Here is a 16009-nt window from a genome sequence, read left to right as displayed (position 1 = left end):
GGAGCTTTATTTCAACCTTTTTCACGTATACGCTCATCTATCTAGGGTAAAGCAACTCATCCCACCTGAGCATCCTTATCTCTATACACTTAACTTAGTATTATGCTTCTCTTTTAATGACCAACATTCGGGCACCATAAAGCATTGCAGGTCTCACCACCATCTATATAGAATTTTCCCTTAAGTTTGAGGGGACATTTCCTATCACACAACAAGCCCATGCATTCCTCCTCTTCAACCATCCAACTTTATTCTGCTGATTAATATCCCCATCAATTTTACCATCACTTTGAAACAATAGATCTAAGATATCTAAAACGTGTACTTCTTATTATGAACTTGATCGCCCAAAGTCACAATCCCCTCACTTGGCCTATTACTATAAAATTACACTCCCATATATTCAATTTTAGATCCCTCAAGTGAAAACCTTTAGATTCTTAAGGGTTGACCTCCATAATTCAAGTTTACATTCAACTCCCTCTCTAGTCTTATCAACAAGAAATATCATCAGGCAAAAACATACACCAAGGTACATCCTCTTGCAAATGTCTAGTGAGAACATCCATGAATAAAGCAAAAAGATATGGGCTTAAGGTTGCTTCTTGATGTAATCCAACCGAAATAGAAAAATATTGGTCAAACCACCTTGTGTTTGAACACAAGTAATAGCTCCGACATACATATATTTTAATGATTTAAATATAAATGACATTAACTCCTTTTCTTTCAAGAACTCTTCATAGCACTTCTCTTGGAACTTTATCATATGTTTCCCTAAATCAAAAAAAATCTATGTAGATCCAACCTTTATCTCCTCTATGTTTCTCCATCAAACCTCTCAATAAATGTATGGCTTCCATAGTAGACCTACCCGGCATGAATCCAAATTGATTTTGAGAAACATTAGTATCACGCCGCCAAACCTACGCTCTATAACTCGCTCCCATAGTTTTTAAGTATGACACATTAACTTAACTTCCCTCCTATAATTTCGCACAATCTTGTGAATCACCTTTATTTCTTAAAAATAGGAATTAACACAACTCATTCTCCACTCATATGGCATCTTTTTATATACTACAAAACAGTTATTAAAAAGTTTAGTAAGCCAAGAATCCTTTCATTCCTGAGCATTTCCACACCATTATTTTGAATATCATCAAGATCCAATAGCTTTCCACACTTCATTTTATTTAAAGCCTCTCTAACTTCGGTTTAACTAAACACTCTGATTAAAAAAAAATCTTTATCTCATTTAGGGTGCAAAGGTCCTAAATTCAAATTCATATTTTCACATTCTTCATTAAATAGTTTAGCAAAATATCTCATCCACCTTTATTGAATATCATCTTCTAAGAAAAGTACTTTTTGATCTTCATCCTAATACACTTCACTGAACTAAATCCTTACTACTCTATCTCTTTGCTTGGCTAACTTATACACATATATTCCTCTCTCCTTAGATCTAATACAAATCATTAAAAGCTAAGATTTTTATCGCATCTTGATTTTTTAGATTTCATACGTGCCTCTTTATATCTTTCTTAATTATCAGAATTTTAAACATCAAACTAATTTTTATAACAAATCTTCATTATTTTTTTTATCTTTTCTTGAACATTTGAATTCCACCACCAACCATTCTTACTATTAGGAGTTTTTCTCTTGGATACTCCAAGAACATCTTTTACAATATTTCTAATAATCACTAGCCACTCATTTATCACTAATAAAAGGCAAAAAATCACTAATAGAAGGGGCTGTGATAAAGCTAAAATAATGAATAAGGCTAATACTAACATTATTGTTTTGGATTTTGACTCAACTAGTGAACCATAAAGAAAGCACCAGCAATCTGTGTCATGACTCAGGAAGAACATGTGGGACTCTAATTTGAATCAAATATAAGACTTATCCTATGATGTTCTCTTTAACAATGATAGAAAAAAGGCATGAAGATTTCAATTTTCATATATATATATATATATAATATATTATATTATATATATATATATATATATATATATATATATATATATATAATATATATGATTTAAATTGAATTCATGTTTCATATTTTTTACTTCATTTAACCCTACACTATACAACAACAACAACATCAAGCCTGTCCCACTACAATTAAATAGTAAATATTTGAATGAATGTTTGTTGTAGTCGGCTTGAATTATTAGGAGAGCGATTAAATCATAATAATAAAATATATTATACTATATATATATATAATAATAATATATATGTTTAGTTAGGAAAGTTATTTTTATCACTTTAGTAATGGAATTTATATTGTTAGGTTTTTTTTTTATTTGGTTAAGACTAACTGAGAATACTCAATTTAGTCTCAGACTTTCATAATGCCCCAACAATTTAGTCCCTCGACTATTAAAAAATATCTCAATTTGATCCCAAGGAAAAAAATAACACTTAAATATGAGAGTATTTTAGGCATTATGGTGTATGTGAGATTTTATTATTATTTTTATATATTTCATTATTTATCATATAAAATTATATAAAAATTTATTATGGAAGTTAACCACGTTTATTAATTCTCCACTCTTGTTAGTTTTGTTGGTTTAACTTTCTATTATGATATTTTATTTATTTTAATATTGATAAATAAAAACAATATAGAAAAAAATAATATAATCTTATATAGACCATAATACTCAAAATATCCTCACATTTAACTATTGGGCTTTTAACTATTATTTTGCCATTGGATCAAATTGAGGCATTTTTCATTAGTCAGAAAACTAATTTGGATAATCATGAAGTTTAAGATTAAATTGGACATTTACTAATAGATTTGAACGGACTATTTTTGAACTTTTACTATAATATATCAATTATTTCTGATTCAATGAGAAATGATTATTATAAGCCTTTTTTTCTCATCATGATATGAGAACTCTAGGTTATTTTTTAGGTTTCTATCTCATGAAACCTTCATTGTTTTGATAAATCAATGTGATCCATAGACATCATTATTCTGCGTGATTTATGTTTCTCTCTTTCAAGCCCATCTGCAAAGTCTCTCTTTCTTTTCAATGTTTTTTCTTCTTCTTCTAATATTTCTACCATGGCTTTAAAACCATTATTCAGTTAGCAATGTCAACTCTAATTAAAGCGTAATAAAGACGTACTGAAACATTCAGACTGCATACAAAATAAATTAGAAAACCATTTCAGATTAAAAACTAGGTAACAAATGATGAATTGCCGGCTCCGATACCAAAGATCAAACACCAATATTGATATTTGTTGTGCACTCTAACGCCAACTTCTAAGCAAGAGCACTGATCTTTTTTTCTTTTTTTTTTGAAATAGCTTCATTTAATCTAAAACGGATTAACATTTCCTAATAGGATTTGATTCCTCCTTTACAATCTCAAATAAAGAATAGGAGGAAATAACTGTAGTGCATGAAGCAAGCACTCATCAATAGTCTTAACTAGCTATCAGAAAGACCGTCCATCTGCACAGCAGCCTCAGAAAATATCTCTACAATACAGAGCGTTAATACCACTAGGCATCATAAAACGCATATAGCATATAGCATATCTTGACATTCTATTAACATCTTGACTTCTCCACATGAGTTCACAATTACTCCTACAATATTATTGATGTGGACAATATCAGATCCGAACCAGTGAATTGTGCTATCTGAAGATCAGAGACAAATATATGATATATTAGAGAGTATAATATCCTATTGCTGCATCTCAGATAGGCTCATCGAAATGAACAAATAAATGTTATCCACATCTTTTACAATTCTTCACTATACAACACTACTCGTATCTGAGTTAATACTATGATTATAGAGTACTAAAGTAAGCTCAACAATGTAATAGATACATATCAGTCCCGCTCCTCGAATCACATACTTCGTGCTCCTCTCAGTTGTCTATGATAGCCATGCTTAATGTGGTATAAATCTAACGTCCTGTAACTCTACATTATAAGTGATGCAACGTTCTGATCTACAGCTAGAGATCTAGCGTATTCTGGAGATGCTTATAGTGGAATAAACAGTGACTTCTATTAATGATATTAATACTATGAAAGTGTTCCAAGAGCTCTCACATCATTGATGATGTGGGACAAAAAAGCTAGTCAATAAACTAAAATTAAAAGCTAACTATGATATAGGTTCTCTTACACGACAAATTTAATAGAATTAATAGATATTATAACTCATAGAAAGATAAATATTCTATGTTATTCAAGAAAGTTAAATGATTTACAGAAAAGAACTGATGAGATTGAAAGCTCAAATTAAACTATGGTATTTCAGGCAGGAAGTCTCCTAGAAATTGTGGGTATCATTATAAATAAAACGTTGTTAAGTATACTTATAGAATAATAGAATTAAGAGCGTAATTATTGTTTAATGTTAAGATTATTAATATTATATAAATATCTTATTCACTGCCTCAAGTAGGTTTGGATTATATGTTCAAAATTAAAATTTAGTGGAAGATAAGATTAGAGAGAGCCACCTTAGATGGTTTGGTCACATAAAATTGCGGCCTTCCGATGGCCCTGTTAGGAATGTAGAGGTACTAGATTTGACTTATGTTAAGAAAGGTAGATGTAGAACTAAAAAACTTGATTAGAAAATATTATAAATGATATTTCTTTATTAGATTTAAACGAGAATTTGACCTTTAACATGACACAATGGAGAAAAATGATTAGTGTAGCTGATCCCACATAGTGGGACAAAGGATGTATTACTATGTTCAAATGAATATTAATAACAGAATGATTATCACAACATTACAAGTGGAAGAATATCATGTATGCTCATGATTTAAGCTGCTAATCATGAATTTTATCATATTAACAGTTAAATTACTTAATTATCTTCTTTTTAATGTTTCAGTTCACCTTTAACTTAATAGTATGTCATGTTTAAATATTTAGGTTTAGGTCATAATAATGTAAATTTTGCCCTTAAGCTGTTATCATAATATTCAGTAGGGCCCAAATAAAATCTTCTATTATCGCTATTGAGCTACATTGATGTCTTTTGTTGTCTCCATTGGGGTTCCTCTTACCCCACTTGCATAGGTATCATATATGTATGTATATATATATATATATATATATATCATTACAACCCATCATCGAACATGACATTCTTTGGGTGTAGCAATTTCTAATCAATTTATTTAACTTGTAATTAAACATTTTATACATTATTTAAATAACAGATAATTTCAGTGCATGCATAATAAGGGTGGTTGTAATTAACATATGCTTTTTTTGAAATGTTATCAATTAGTGACAGATTTATATAATCACAAGATACTTAATTTTGAGCTTGAATTATTCAAATTTATAATGGTCATTTACACATTAATACCAAGCCGAGGACATACTTTCAATAATATAAATAATTTGTAATGCATTACATAATTAATTTTAGTTTAAGGGCAAATGAAATTGAAAATAGACGAAAGAACTAGCTTTAAGAATTAGAATATTTCATATCTTATCATATTGCCGATTTGCTTCTTCAACTCAAACACTTCTCAACTTTTTACATTGGAAAATCAGCTATACAAATCAAATTTAATAATTTCTACAATTTCTATCATAACAATAAGAATATAAATCTATTTATTTCAAAATAACGTTTTACCTTAAACCTTCTCATCCTCATACAGTGTTTGAATTATAAATCACAAATGAATATTATATATGCTAGGAAATTTACAAAAATTGGATATCTACACTACAATGCCAATTTCTTACCTCTTTTCATTTCCTCCCCCAATTCCCTCTTCTTCTTCTTCTTCTTCTTTTTCATTATTTTCTTCTTTTTCTTCTTCCTTCTTCTTCTTCCCTTTCTCCTACTTGATTTCTTCTATCTAGCCGCTCAGCCTACTCTTGCGTCCACACCAGTCTGCGATCCTAGGCACCCCAAATCGAGAGCTTCCTGGAATGAATACTTGTCAAGGAAGGGAATTAAAAGTTATTTATTTCATTTTTTTACCTAATCTACCTTTCATAACAACCACCGGAAGCTTTGCTAAGTGCACAAAGGTTATATAATCTCCTACCTCTGCTACAGGGAATTTCATAAGTGAACAATAATGGAAAAGGTGTGAAGAATCAATATCTACTTTGATTTCCTAGAGAGAGGTAGTCTGTGATTTCCTAGAGAGAGAAAGTGTTTTTTTTGAATTTTTTCTTTCGTGGGTATTCCGCCTCGTTCATGGTGGCGACTGGCCGCCGGTCGCCGTCGGAGTTTCGGCCTCCTCCCGACATTATTCCGCTCTCTGATCCTTCCTGTACGCCCTCTGCAGTTGATTCACCTGTTCGAAGATTTTCGAATGATGATTCAAGAACCTTTCACAAACCTCTTACCATCAAGGAAGGCTACGGCTCAATTGCTATTCATGACAGAATTCAACTACTGATTGAAGAAGGAAAAGTCAAGAATCTGGTTGAACCTTTGAAGAGGTTTTATGTGTATCAAGATGCTTCTACCTCCTCGAATTTGGCGTCGAAAGAGAATAAATCTGTTGGAAACAACGAAGTTGATTTTTCCATTCCTGATGGATCTTCCAATGTTTTTGTTAAATTTGTTCCACAATTTAGTGATAATGCAGATCACATGATTGATGATATAAGCAATCAGAGAGAATCCTTCATCAATGCTTGGCGGAAGCCTTATCATATCAAAATCGATTTTGATATCAACTCCACTGAAATGTCTTCAGATGGCGTTGCCGTAAAACTTAATCCTGAACTAGAGCTAGCTAACTCTCAGATTTTGAATAATTCTGTTGTGCTGAAGGTTCTTGGGAAGAACATTCCGTTCTCGGTTTGCAGCACGGAATTGCGGAGGCAATGGAACAGATTCGGTAAATTTCACCAGACTTCTTTGGGTTTGAATTGGATTATCTGTTCCTTTAAATCCCCTGAGGCTATGGAAGAAGTCCTTAGTGATGGCCCTTGGTATGTTGGTGGCCACATTGTTGGGATGGATAAATGGTCTCCACTATTTTCTCCTCTATCTCTTAAAGGTCTTTCTGCTCCTGTTTTGATCCATTTTCCTCTCTTGCCGCTTTATTGTTGGGATGAAGTAAATATTGCAAAGATTGCTTCAAGAATTGGAACTCCTATGTACCTTGATGGAAATTCCTTTAAATGGTGAAAGAATGAATTTGCTCGTATATGTGTTTGTATCAACTTAGAATCCAAGTTACCTTTGGGAGTTTGGGTTGATGGAATCGGTGGAAGATTCTTCCAGAAGGTCGAATATGAGAAGATATCTTCTTTTTGCTATCATTGCGCTAAAATAGGAAATGTTCAGTCGGAATGTCCTGCCCGGCGATCTGAAAATGAAATTGCTAAAGGAAAACATAAGGAGTTAAATCCTATCACTAATGCTGATGCTTCACATCTCAGGCATAATGAGGAATACGGCCCATGGATGCATGTTAAATTCAAAAACAAATCCATTAAGAATTGGAACCGACAAGACAACAAGGCTAACGAAGCTAATTTCAAGCGTCCTTCTGGAAATTTTAATGAGAAAGTGGTTGATCAGAGCAAACCCAGTGTTCAGGATGTTAATACTGAACAATTAGCAAAGCCTCAGAATGGTTACCACAGGGACTCTCCTCAAATAAAGTCTTCTTCTGAAGTTAGTCTATCTAACAGGTTTGATATTTTGACTGAACCTGTTAGCAATGTAAATATAACCTCTGAAGTGTCCAAAGTTATTTCCGTTTCGTCTAAACAAGTTGACAATGATCTTCTTGTTAATTCTATCGGCATTTCTAATTCTGTTCTGAACCCTGTATCTGCTTGCTGTGTCATCTCCGGTTCTACTGTTGAAAAAAATGCTTATGTTTCTGCTACTGATGAAACCAATTTTGCTGCTGATGAAACCTTTTTTACTAAAGAAACCAATTTTGTTGAAGAAAACGTTTTTGATCCTGCCGAGGAAAACGTTTTCGATCCTGTTGCACATGACTTCAATGTTAAAGGAACCAATATTGTTTTAGATTATGATATTGCAATTAATAAAGAACAGGGAAATGATGCCACAAATCAAGTAAGTGCTGATAAAGGTTTTCTGAATTCTGCTAAACAGAAACCCAAATTACAGCTGAAATTTTTGAGTCCTATTGAACCTATATCCAGAAAAAGGAAAGTAGAAGGCAAGGCAAAAAAGAAAGGCGGGGGACTTTTCCCCTTTATGTAATAAATGACTTCCTTGGTCTTTTAGAATTGCAGAGGGGCTAAAAAGAGGGAAGCATCTCTATATCTCAGGGAAATTATGAAAGACAATCGTGTGTTCTTTGTTGGGTTAGCTGAAACTAAGTTATCTTATGTTGATAGAAGAGATATTAACAGACTTATAGGTGCTGATTGGGATTTTTTTCATCAGCCGGCGGTAGGCATTTCTGGATGCATTTTGATTTATGGAACAGAAACATTGTTTCATTTACAATGATTGAGCATGCTCCTCAATTTGTTTTCGGGGTTCTTGATACTTCCAGCAAGGGGATTTGGCATGTTGCCATGGTGTATGGCAACCAAGACTTTCAAGTCAGAAGGGATCTTTGGGAGAGCCTTGGTAAGAATTTGTCTGCAAGGGCTCCCACTATTGTTGCCGGTGACTTTAATTGTCTCCTCTCTAAGGAGGACAAACGGGGTGACAAATATTTTTGTACGACTAAAGGTCCGAAAGAGATGAAATTTTTTATGGCTAACCATGATCTTCATGATTTAGGTGTTATTGGCCCAAGATTCACTTGGTGTAACAATAAGCAAGGAACGGCTAGGATTTGGGAAAGACTAGACAAGTGTTTACTGAATTCCGCGGCTCTGCAGCTTGTTCATTATGCTTCGGTTAGACATTTAGCAAGGGTGGCTTCTGACCACTGTCCCATTGCCTTTAAATTTGAGGAGTCGCCGCGTGTTTTTTCTCGAATTTTTTGGTTTGAAGATTCTTGGAAATCCTATCCAGCTACTTGGAAGATTGTTTCGAATTCTTGGGGAAAGCATGATTTCGGCGAGGCTGCTGAGGTTTTAAATAGGAAAATCAAGAGAACTCTTAAGTCGCTCTACTTCTGGAATAGAAATAAGTGCAAAAATCTGAATTTGTTGAAGGATGAGCTAAAGGATGAAATTCTCAAATTGCAATTAGAAGAGCAATCAGAATGATGCCTTAGCTCGGACAAGTTGGCTTTACTATGTTCTAAAGTCAATGAATTTAATATTACTTTGTTCATGTTAGCTACTTGGTGGAATCAAAGAGCCAAGGCGACTTGGAATGATGAAGGCGACATCAATTCAAAATTTTTTCACGATTATGCATCAGCAAGAAGGAATGGTAAAATGAGCAGACAAATCAAGGATGGTAACAATATGGTTGTGAATGAGTTAGATCAGATTGAATCCATTTTCTTAAATTTCTTTGAGAACAAATGGAGATCCAGAAACTGTGTTAAGCTTAATTAGCCTTCGGCAAACCTGGAACAGATGCTTGATGATAATGACCGAAATTGGTTAGAGGGGGAATTCACTGAATAGGAATTTACTGCAGCAGTATTTCAACAAGGCTCTAATATATCACCTGGATTGGACAGGAGCACCTTTTCTTTTTTCAAATTTTATTGGAGCATTGTCAAAGAAGTTACTTGGAAGGCTATTGATCACTATTTCAAAACCGGTACTATGCACGGTTCATGGAAAGACACCTTAATTTTTCTTATCCCCAAAATAAAAAACCCGGTAACTCCTTCAAACTTTCGTCCCATTAGCCTTTGTCAAACCATTTACAAAATTGCTTCTACTATGATTGTGAATAGATTGAAATGTTGTATGCCTAAAATCATCTCCGAAGAGCAAGTTGCCTTTATTCCAGGTAGATCTATGTCAAATTATTGCCTTTTAGCTCATGAAATTTTTAATAAATTCAGAATTTTTAAAAACAAAAACGGTCTTATGGCTATTAAGCTTGATATGGAGCAAACTTTTGACAGTATGAGTTGGGATACCTTGAATCCTGTTTTGAATTGGTTCGGTTTTCCAGCTAGGATTTCCAATCTTATTTTGAATTGTGTGATTAACGTTCGATTTTCTATTCTTTTAAATGGCAAGAGCACTAGATGGATTGAAGCTAAAAGTGGGTTTCAGCAAGGATGCCCTATGTCTCCATACCTCTTTATCATGTGCTCTCAACTTTTATCAAATGCTATTACTCAAAGAGGTCACCATTTGGGTATCAAGATTTCTCCTAGTGCTCCGAATATACTCATCTCCTTTGTGCTGACGATGTGCTCTTATTCGGAACAACATCTTCTCGTATTATTAGAACTATAATGAAGATAGTCATGGATTATTGTGGCTGGACTGGACAGAGTATCAACAATGCCAGTGAGACAAAGCTTGAGAAGGAAACTTGGGAGGAAATACGGTTTTAAGGTTGTTACTGAACTTCACTACTTGGGCATTAAAATTGCTCTTAGGAGGATGGTGAAGAATGATTTTCAGTATATCATTGATCATGCTCTAGATAGGCTTAATGCTTGGGGAGCTAGATTTTTATCTTTGGCCGGAAGGATGGTTTTAGTCAAGTCCTCTTTCTTATCTTTGCCTATCTTTGCTTCAACTCATTCATTGGTCCCTAAGAGTATTCTTTATGAATTGGACAGACTTTGTCGTGATTTCATTTGGCATAAGGGGAATGGTGTTCATGGTCTTCATTATGTTGCTTGGGAGGAATTATACAATCCCAAAAATTTGGGTGGCTGTTCATAAAACATGCCCTTTGAGAGCTAGACTCTCTTGGAGATTCTTACATAATCCTTCGTCTTTGCTATATAAATGTATTGTTGCTAAATACGGTATGAACATTTGGAATGGTACGCACAAAAGCAGAAATTTTGCTGCTTGGTCTATTTTACTGGATGGAGCTTCTTTTCTAAAACCAATTACTAAATGGAAGATTGTTAACGACCAATGTATTAATGTCTTAAATGACATTTGGATACTGAACAGGTGCATTAACAAATGGCCTTTATTAGTTGATTGTATTGGTTTTGACGGCTTGATATTAAAACATTTCATTCTTCCTGATGTTCACTGGAACGTGACGGAATTGAATCGATTCTTTCATCAGGATCTTGTTTGCCTGATTTTAAATCATTGTAAGATCCATGTTGGTCTCATTGACATCGTGGAATTGCTATTCAGTTCTCAGGGAGATCTATTTCTGCTTTGGCCTATGAAGATTCCGTTAAAAATAGTGGCTATGATGATGATTTTGGTTTCTCGGTCTGGTTAAGGAAATCAAAACTCAAGCCCAAGGTTGAGTTTTTTTGGCGGAGGATGAGCAAGTTTGCTTTACCAACCAATGAATTTCTTAAATATACAAGAATTAGCCATATTGACTGTTGTGTTAGAGGTTGTCATGACGTTGAGACTTGTTCTCATATTGCTGTTCACAGCAGTTATTTGACTGATTGACTGATATCATCAGTAAGTTGAGATCTTGGGGATTCAATATTCCTATCGTTCAATCTCTAGATAGCTGCTTATCCCAACTGAGAAATTTATCGAACAATAGCTTGAATATTGTTAAAATCTACTGCACAGCCGTTTTCTACTCCTGGAAGTGCCGGAATGACAACATTCATGATAAATCTGTCTTGTCTGTTTCTGTCATTGCTGATATAATTCTCTCATCTACTATGAACAAGTATCCAATGCTAGTTGACTGGGGTGCTTCTCTCCGCTTGGAGTCTAGCTCTCTATGGCACCCCCCACCTGTAGATTGGCTAAAAATCAATGTGGATGCTTCATTATTAGACTCTAACTTGGCAAGCATTCGTGGTATATTTAGAGATTTTAAAGGTCGTCTTCTTCTTGCTTTTGGAAAAAAGAAGATGCATTGGGACATTAATCAACTTGAGCTGAAGGCCATCTCTTCTTTACAAGAATTTCTTCATGATTGGATGTTTGGTTGTAAAGGCATAATAATTTAAGGTGACAACTACAATGTGATTAAACTCCTTCAAGATTCTATGATGAAGTCAAATAATTCAGCCAACAACTTGATTTCAGAGAAGATGGCTTTCTTACACGACTTTAGCAAGGTCATCTTTCATCATATTCCTAGAAATGGTAATAATGCTGCTGACTTGTGCGCTAATCTTGCTTTAAACAATAGTTTTTTGTTTTGATTCTTCCTCTTTCTCTCATATTCCTTCTTCCTTGTATAGTATTTTAAAGAAGGAATATGATACATGTCTTGATACTTAGTTTGTAACAGCTTTCCCTTTTTCCCTTTAATGCAATTTGCATTCCTCCAAAAAAAAAAAGGAACAATAATGAAAAAGCAAACTTTAAGAAATTGAAATTAATTGCATAATCTTCATCTCCTTGCAAATTAACATATACTTCTAGATATCAATATAATCTACTTGACGAGTAGACCACAACAGGACACTTTTTGATGATTTTTGTAAAAATTGATATTTTGAGGTATAATTTAATTAAGGAAATTTCGTACTTCTATTTTATGGAAATTTGATATTATAGTTTTATCTTTTAAAATTTATCTTAACAAATTTAATTGGGTTTTTTTTTTTTTAAAGTTAAGATAGCAAAAATAAAATTTCCTATTAATTCAAAGTAGCGCCTACACAATAATAGATTCAAGTTATTTCCTTCTTTCATATTATGATCAAAGCAATAATTTTTACGATAAGATTATAATCTTTTCTTTTATAATAGATTTTCTAAAATCATTCATCAATTATGTAATCAACATTCAGTGTATGCAAGTTTTCCCACAATAGATTGCAGTAAGCTAAAGAGTAATAATAAATCAAAATGCAGAAAAGAAAGTGCAAATCAATATGTCGTAGTTCAACAACCATCTGACTTATAGTCCATCCTTGAGTCATCCTCTCAAGATTTAATTCACACCTGCACTAACCTTAATCAATAATGTTAACTTGTATGTAGTTGTGTTTGAGATTATCTAATTATTGAATATAAGCTTATTCTCATCGGGCCAACACAGCGCCATAATCAACAGTGAAGGGATTCCAAATGAGAGGAATTTAGGAGGCAATAATTCAAATTTAGAGTAATACGCCTATACAGAGTTCATGCTTGCTGTGGTTGCTGGATGGCTTGAGTTGGCCTACTTTTCTGACTTATCCAAGTCTGGTAGGTGAACGGGTTCAACGGCCTAGTCTGCTCTTGTTTTGAGAACACCTTCCGAATTCACAATGAGCCTTCTTAGTTTTTCAATTATGTCACTACTTTTATCTATTTCTTGCTTATGATGATAAGATGCAGCTTTGGTCCTAATCTTATGATCTAAATGCTCTTTCACATGATTACTTTCCATTCATGTTCTGATTGTTTGACTTTTCTGTTTATCAGGATTAAAAAGAATGGCGTAATGTTCCATGATTTTGTAAAGTTTTGTGGTAGTCAAAATGAAGAAAAGGTTATTCAAAGAAGACCAATTTCAGCATTTAACAATAGGATCTTGGCAATTATGGATACTCAAGTAGATTCACAAGGAGATGAAAATGATAAGCATCTTTTTAATAGGAGCACAGTCCATGTTGAAACACCACCAAGTGAACAAATGAATGAACATTGCGAGAGAAAACATTTTAATAAACTTCAAGGATCAAAGTACATATGCTACAGCTGATGCATTATCAACATTTCCTTTTTAATGTAAATCTATAGCAATTCTAAATTATTGTTGTTGTTGATTTTTGTAGTAATACTTTAGCTATCACGGATTCTCAGGGGAATTCACAAGGAGATGAGGAGAATGTTGGTCTTCATGGAAATATAGAAAATAAGGAAACTACATCATATAAAATGGTGAATGCAAAGCGCAAGAAAAAACACGCCAACAAACTTCAATATCCAGAGTACGCATTATTAACTATCTTCTGTGCTGATCCTTTATTCTCTTTCTACTTTTAGGTATTCTATTTAGTTGTATTTAATCACTTCAATTTTTGCTCTGAATGATAGTACTTTGGCAAATAAGGATTCTCAAGCAGATTCACAAGGATATAAAGCTGATTTGGGTTTTCTTTTCCCACACAAGGAAACTTCATCAAGTGAAATGATTAAACAGACTAGAAAGAGAAAACATTTTAATATACTTGGGAGCTCAGAGTACGTGCATTTCACGAAAGAAGCAACAGTCATTTTGTTCAAGCTCATCTTTTTTCTTTTTTACTTTGTTAGTTTTTGAATCATTCATATTATTGTGAATAGTGATACTTTGGCTATTAAAGATTCTCAAAGAAATTCAATGAGGGAAGAAGATGATGTTCTTCATGGGAATACAGCTCACAAGGAAGCTACGTCAAATGAAATGATGAATACAAAGCCCAAAAGAAAACATTCTAACAAACTTCCGGCCTAGTATGAGATTATTTGATCAAAATTGTTTTTTTTTTAAGTTTACCTTTTAGTAGTCATTTGTTACTCTTGTTATTGAATGCATAGTAGTCCTTTGATGCTAACGAAATGTTGTGGAGATGACGGGAATTTGTGGCTTTCTAATATAAAGACAACACATAAGGAAATCTCATATAAAATGAAAAATGGATGTTGCAAAGGGAAACATGCCAGTAAATCTCAAAAGCACAGTCTCTTATGTTGATTGAGCTGACCATGTTTTGATCTACTTGTTTAAGGTTCAGTTTGATTCACTATAAATGTTCAAAAATTTTGAATTTCAACTCTGAAAGTGGTCACACTGAAGTGAATTGCAGTGATATATGTTATGCAGGAACCCTACTGTGCTTATTTGGGCTGAATTGAGTTTCTCTTTTACCCATCCTCACATTATACATTATTATTATTACTATTTTAAGTTAAATATAATATTCTAATCTATCAACTCATTAGATAATTCAATGTTTTATTAAAGATAATATAAAACGAATGGTGACTTTTTAGCTGAAAGATTGAAATTCACCCGCTTTGATTGTGATTTTCAAGAATGAGACCTTTAATTCGGTTTCAGCCAAATAAATTTTTGAAATCACTTACAGAAGTGAGATTAATTGCTTCTAGACACTTAATGATATTAAATTACTGCTGTTTTCTGTGAACAGTGATACTTTGGCTATTAAGGATTTTCATGGAGGTTCACAAGGTGATGAGCAGAATGTTGGTCTTAATGGGAATATAGCGAGTTTGGGAACCACATCAAATGAAAAGATGAATGCAAAGCACAAGAAAAATCACACTAATAAATCTCGATCGTCAGAGTATGCACTATACAATTTCGTTTAAGACTTTTAATATTCCTTTTCTTTTTCCATTCAAGTATTTTTTTTAGTCTTTAATCACTCTTGCTACTGCTGTGAATTGTAATAATTTGGCATTTAGGGATTCTCAAAGAGATTCACCAGGAGATGTTAAGGAAGTTGGCCTTCCTAATGTAAATATAAAACCAACAGAAACTGAAAACAAAATAACTAATGTGATCAAGAGAAAGCATTCCAATAAACTTCAGGCATCAGAGAATGCATGTCATTTAATATGGCAGTCTAATATCTCTGCATAGTTATTTTGCCATTTTATGGATAAATCTTGCATCTTTAGTGTACTTATTATGCATGCTTTCATTGCTTTCTATCACAGTTTGGCGAATGAAATTCATGCCTTTGTTAAAATCAGTTCTTCAATATAGTAATGATTTGAGATTTATTTACGGCATTAATCTAATATGACATCCAATATTGAAATAACTGTTTTTCATTCTTGAGCTATGACTAAATTTGAACCTGGGCTAGTTATAAGTAGTTCATTTATTTTTGTTATTGCTAATTTAAGTTGTAGTGTTATTTAATTAAGGTTCATCACTAAGTTCATATATTTTTATATTGTTTTAGGAGATTCTTATGAATGATATTTAGAGTGATGTGCTTTGGGCTATATGCTTTTAGTAGAC

At 33.2% G+C, this 16009-nt stretch overlaps 1 protein-coding gene across 3 annotated transcripts in view; it reads left to right on the top strand.

Moving 5' to 3' along the window:
* Positions 1 to 16009, top strand: part of LOC110112752 (coilin) — a 145426-nt gene that overhangs the window by 14494 nt on the left and 114923 nt on the right. For 2 of the 3 annotated variants that reach the window (XM_020845065.2, XM_028692638.1), the window contains exons 3-7: positions 13456 to 13716; positions 13809 to 13964; positions 14071 to 14217; positions 14320 to 14469; positions 15168 to 15323. In XM_020845065.2, coding sequence (XP_020700724.1) covers positions 13456 to 13716; positions 13809 to 13964; positions 14071 to 14217; positions 14320 to 14469; positions 15168 to 15323 — 870 coding nt within the window. Of the gene's footprint in view, positions 1 to 13455; positions 13762 to 13808; positions 13965 to 14070; positions 14218 to 14319; positions 14470 to 15167; positions 15324 to 16009 lie in introns of those variants that run through there. The other variant, XM_028692639.1, reaches the window with a different exon arrangement.

The sequence above is a fragment of the Dendrobium catenatum genome, unplaced genomic scaffold (genome assembly GCF_001605985.2).
Source record: "Dendrobium catenatum unplaced genomic scaffold, ASM160598v2 original_scaffold_246180, whole genome shotgun sequence".
Classification (NCBI taxonomy): domain Eukaryota; kingdom Viridiplantae; phylum Streptophyta; class Magnoliopsida; order Asparagales; family Orchidaceae; genus Dendrobium; species Dendrobium catenatum.
Note: the sequence above shows the minus strand (reverse complement) of the source record. Positions and strands in the feature narration are given on the sequence as shown.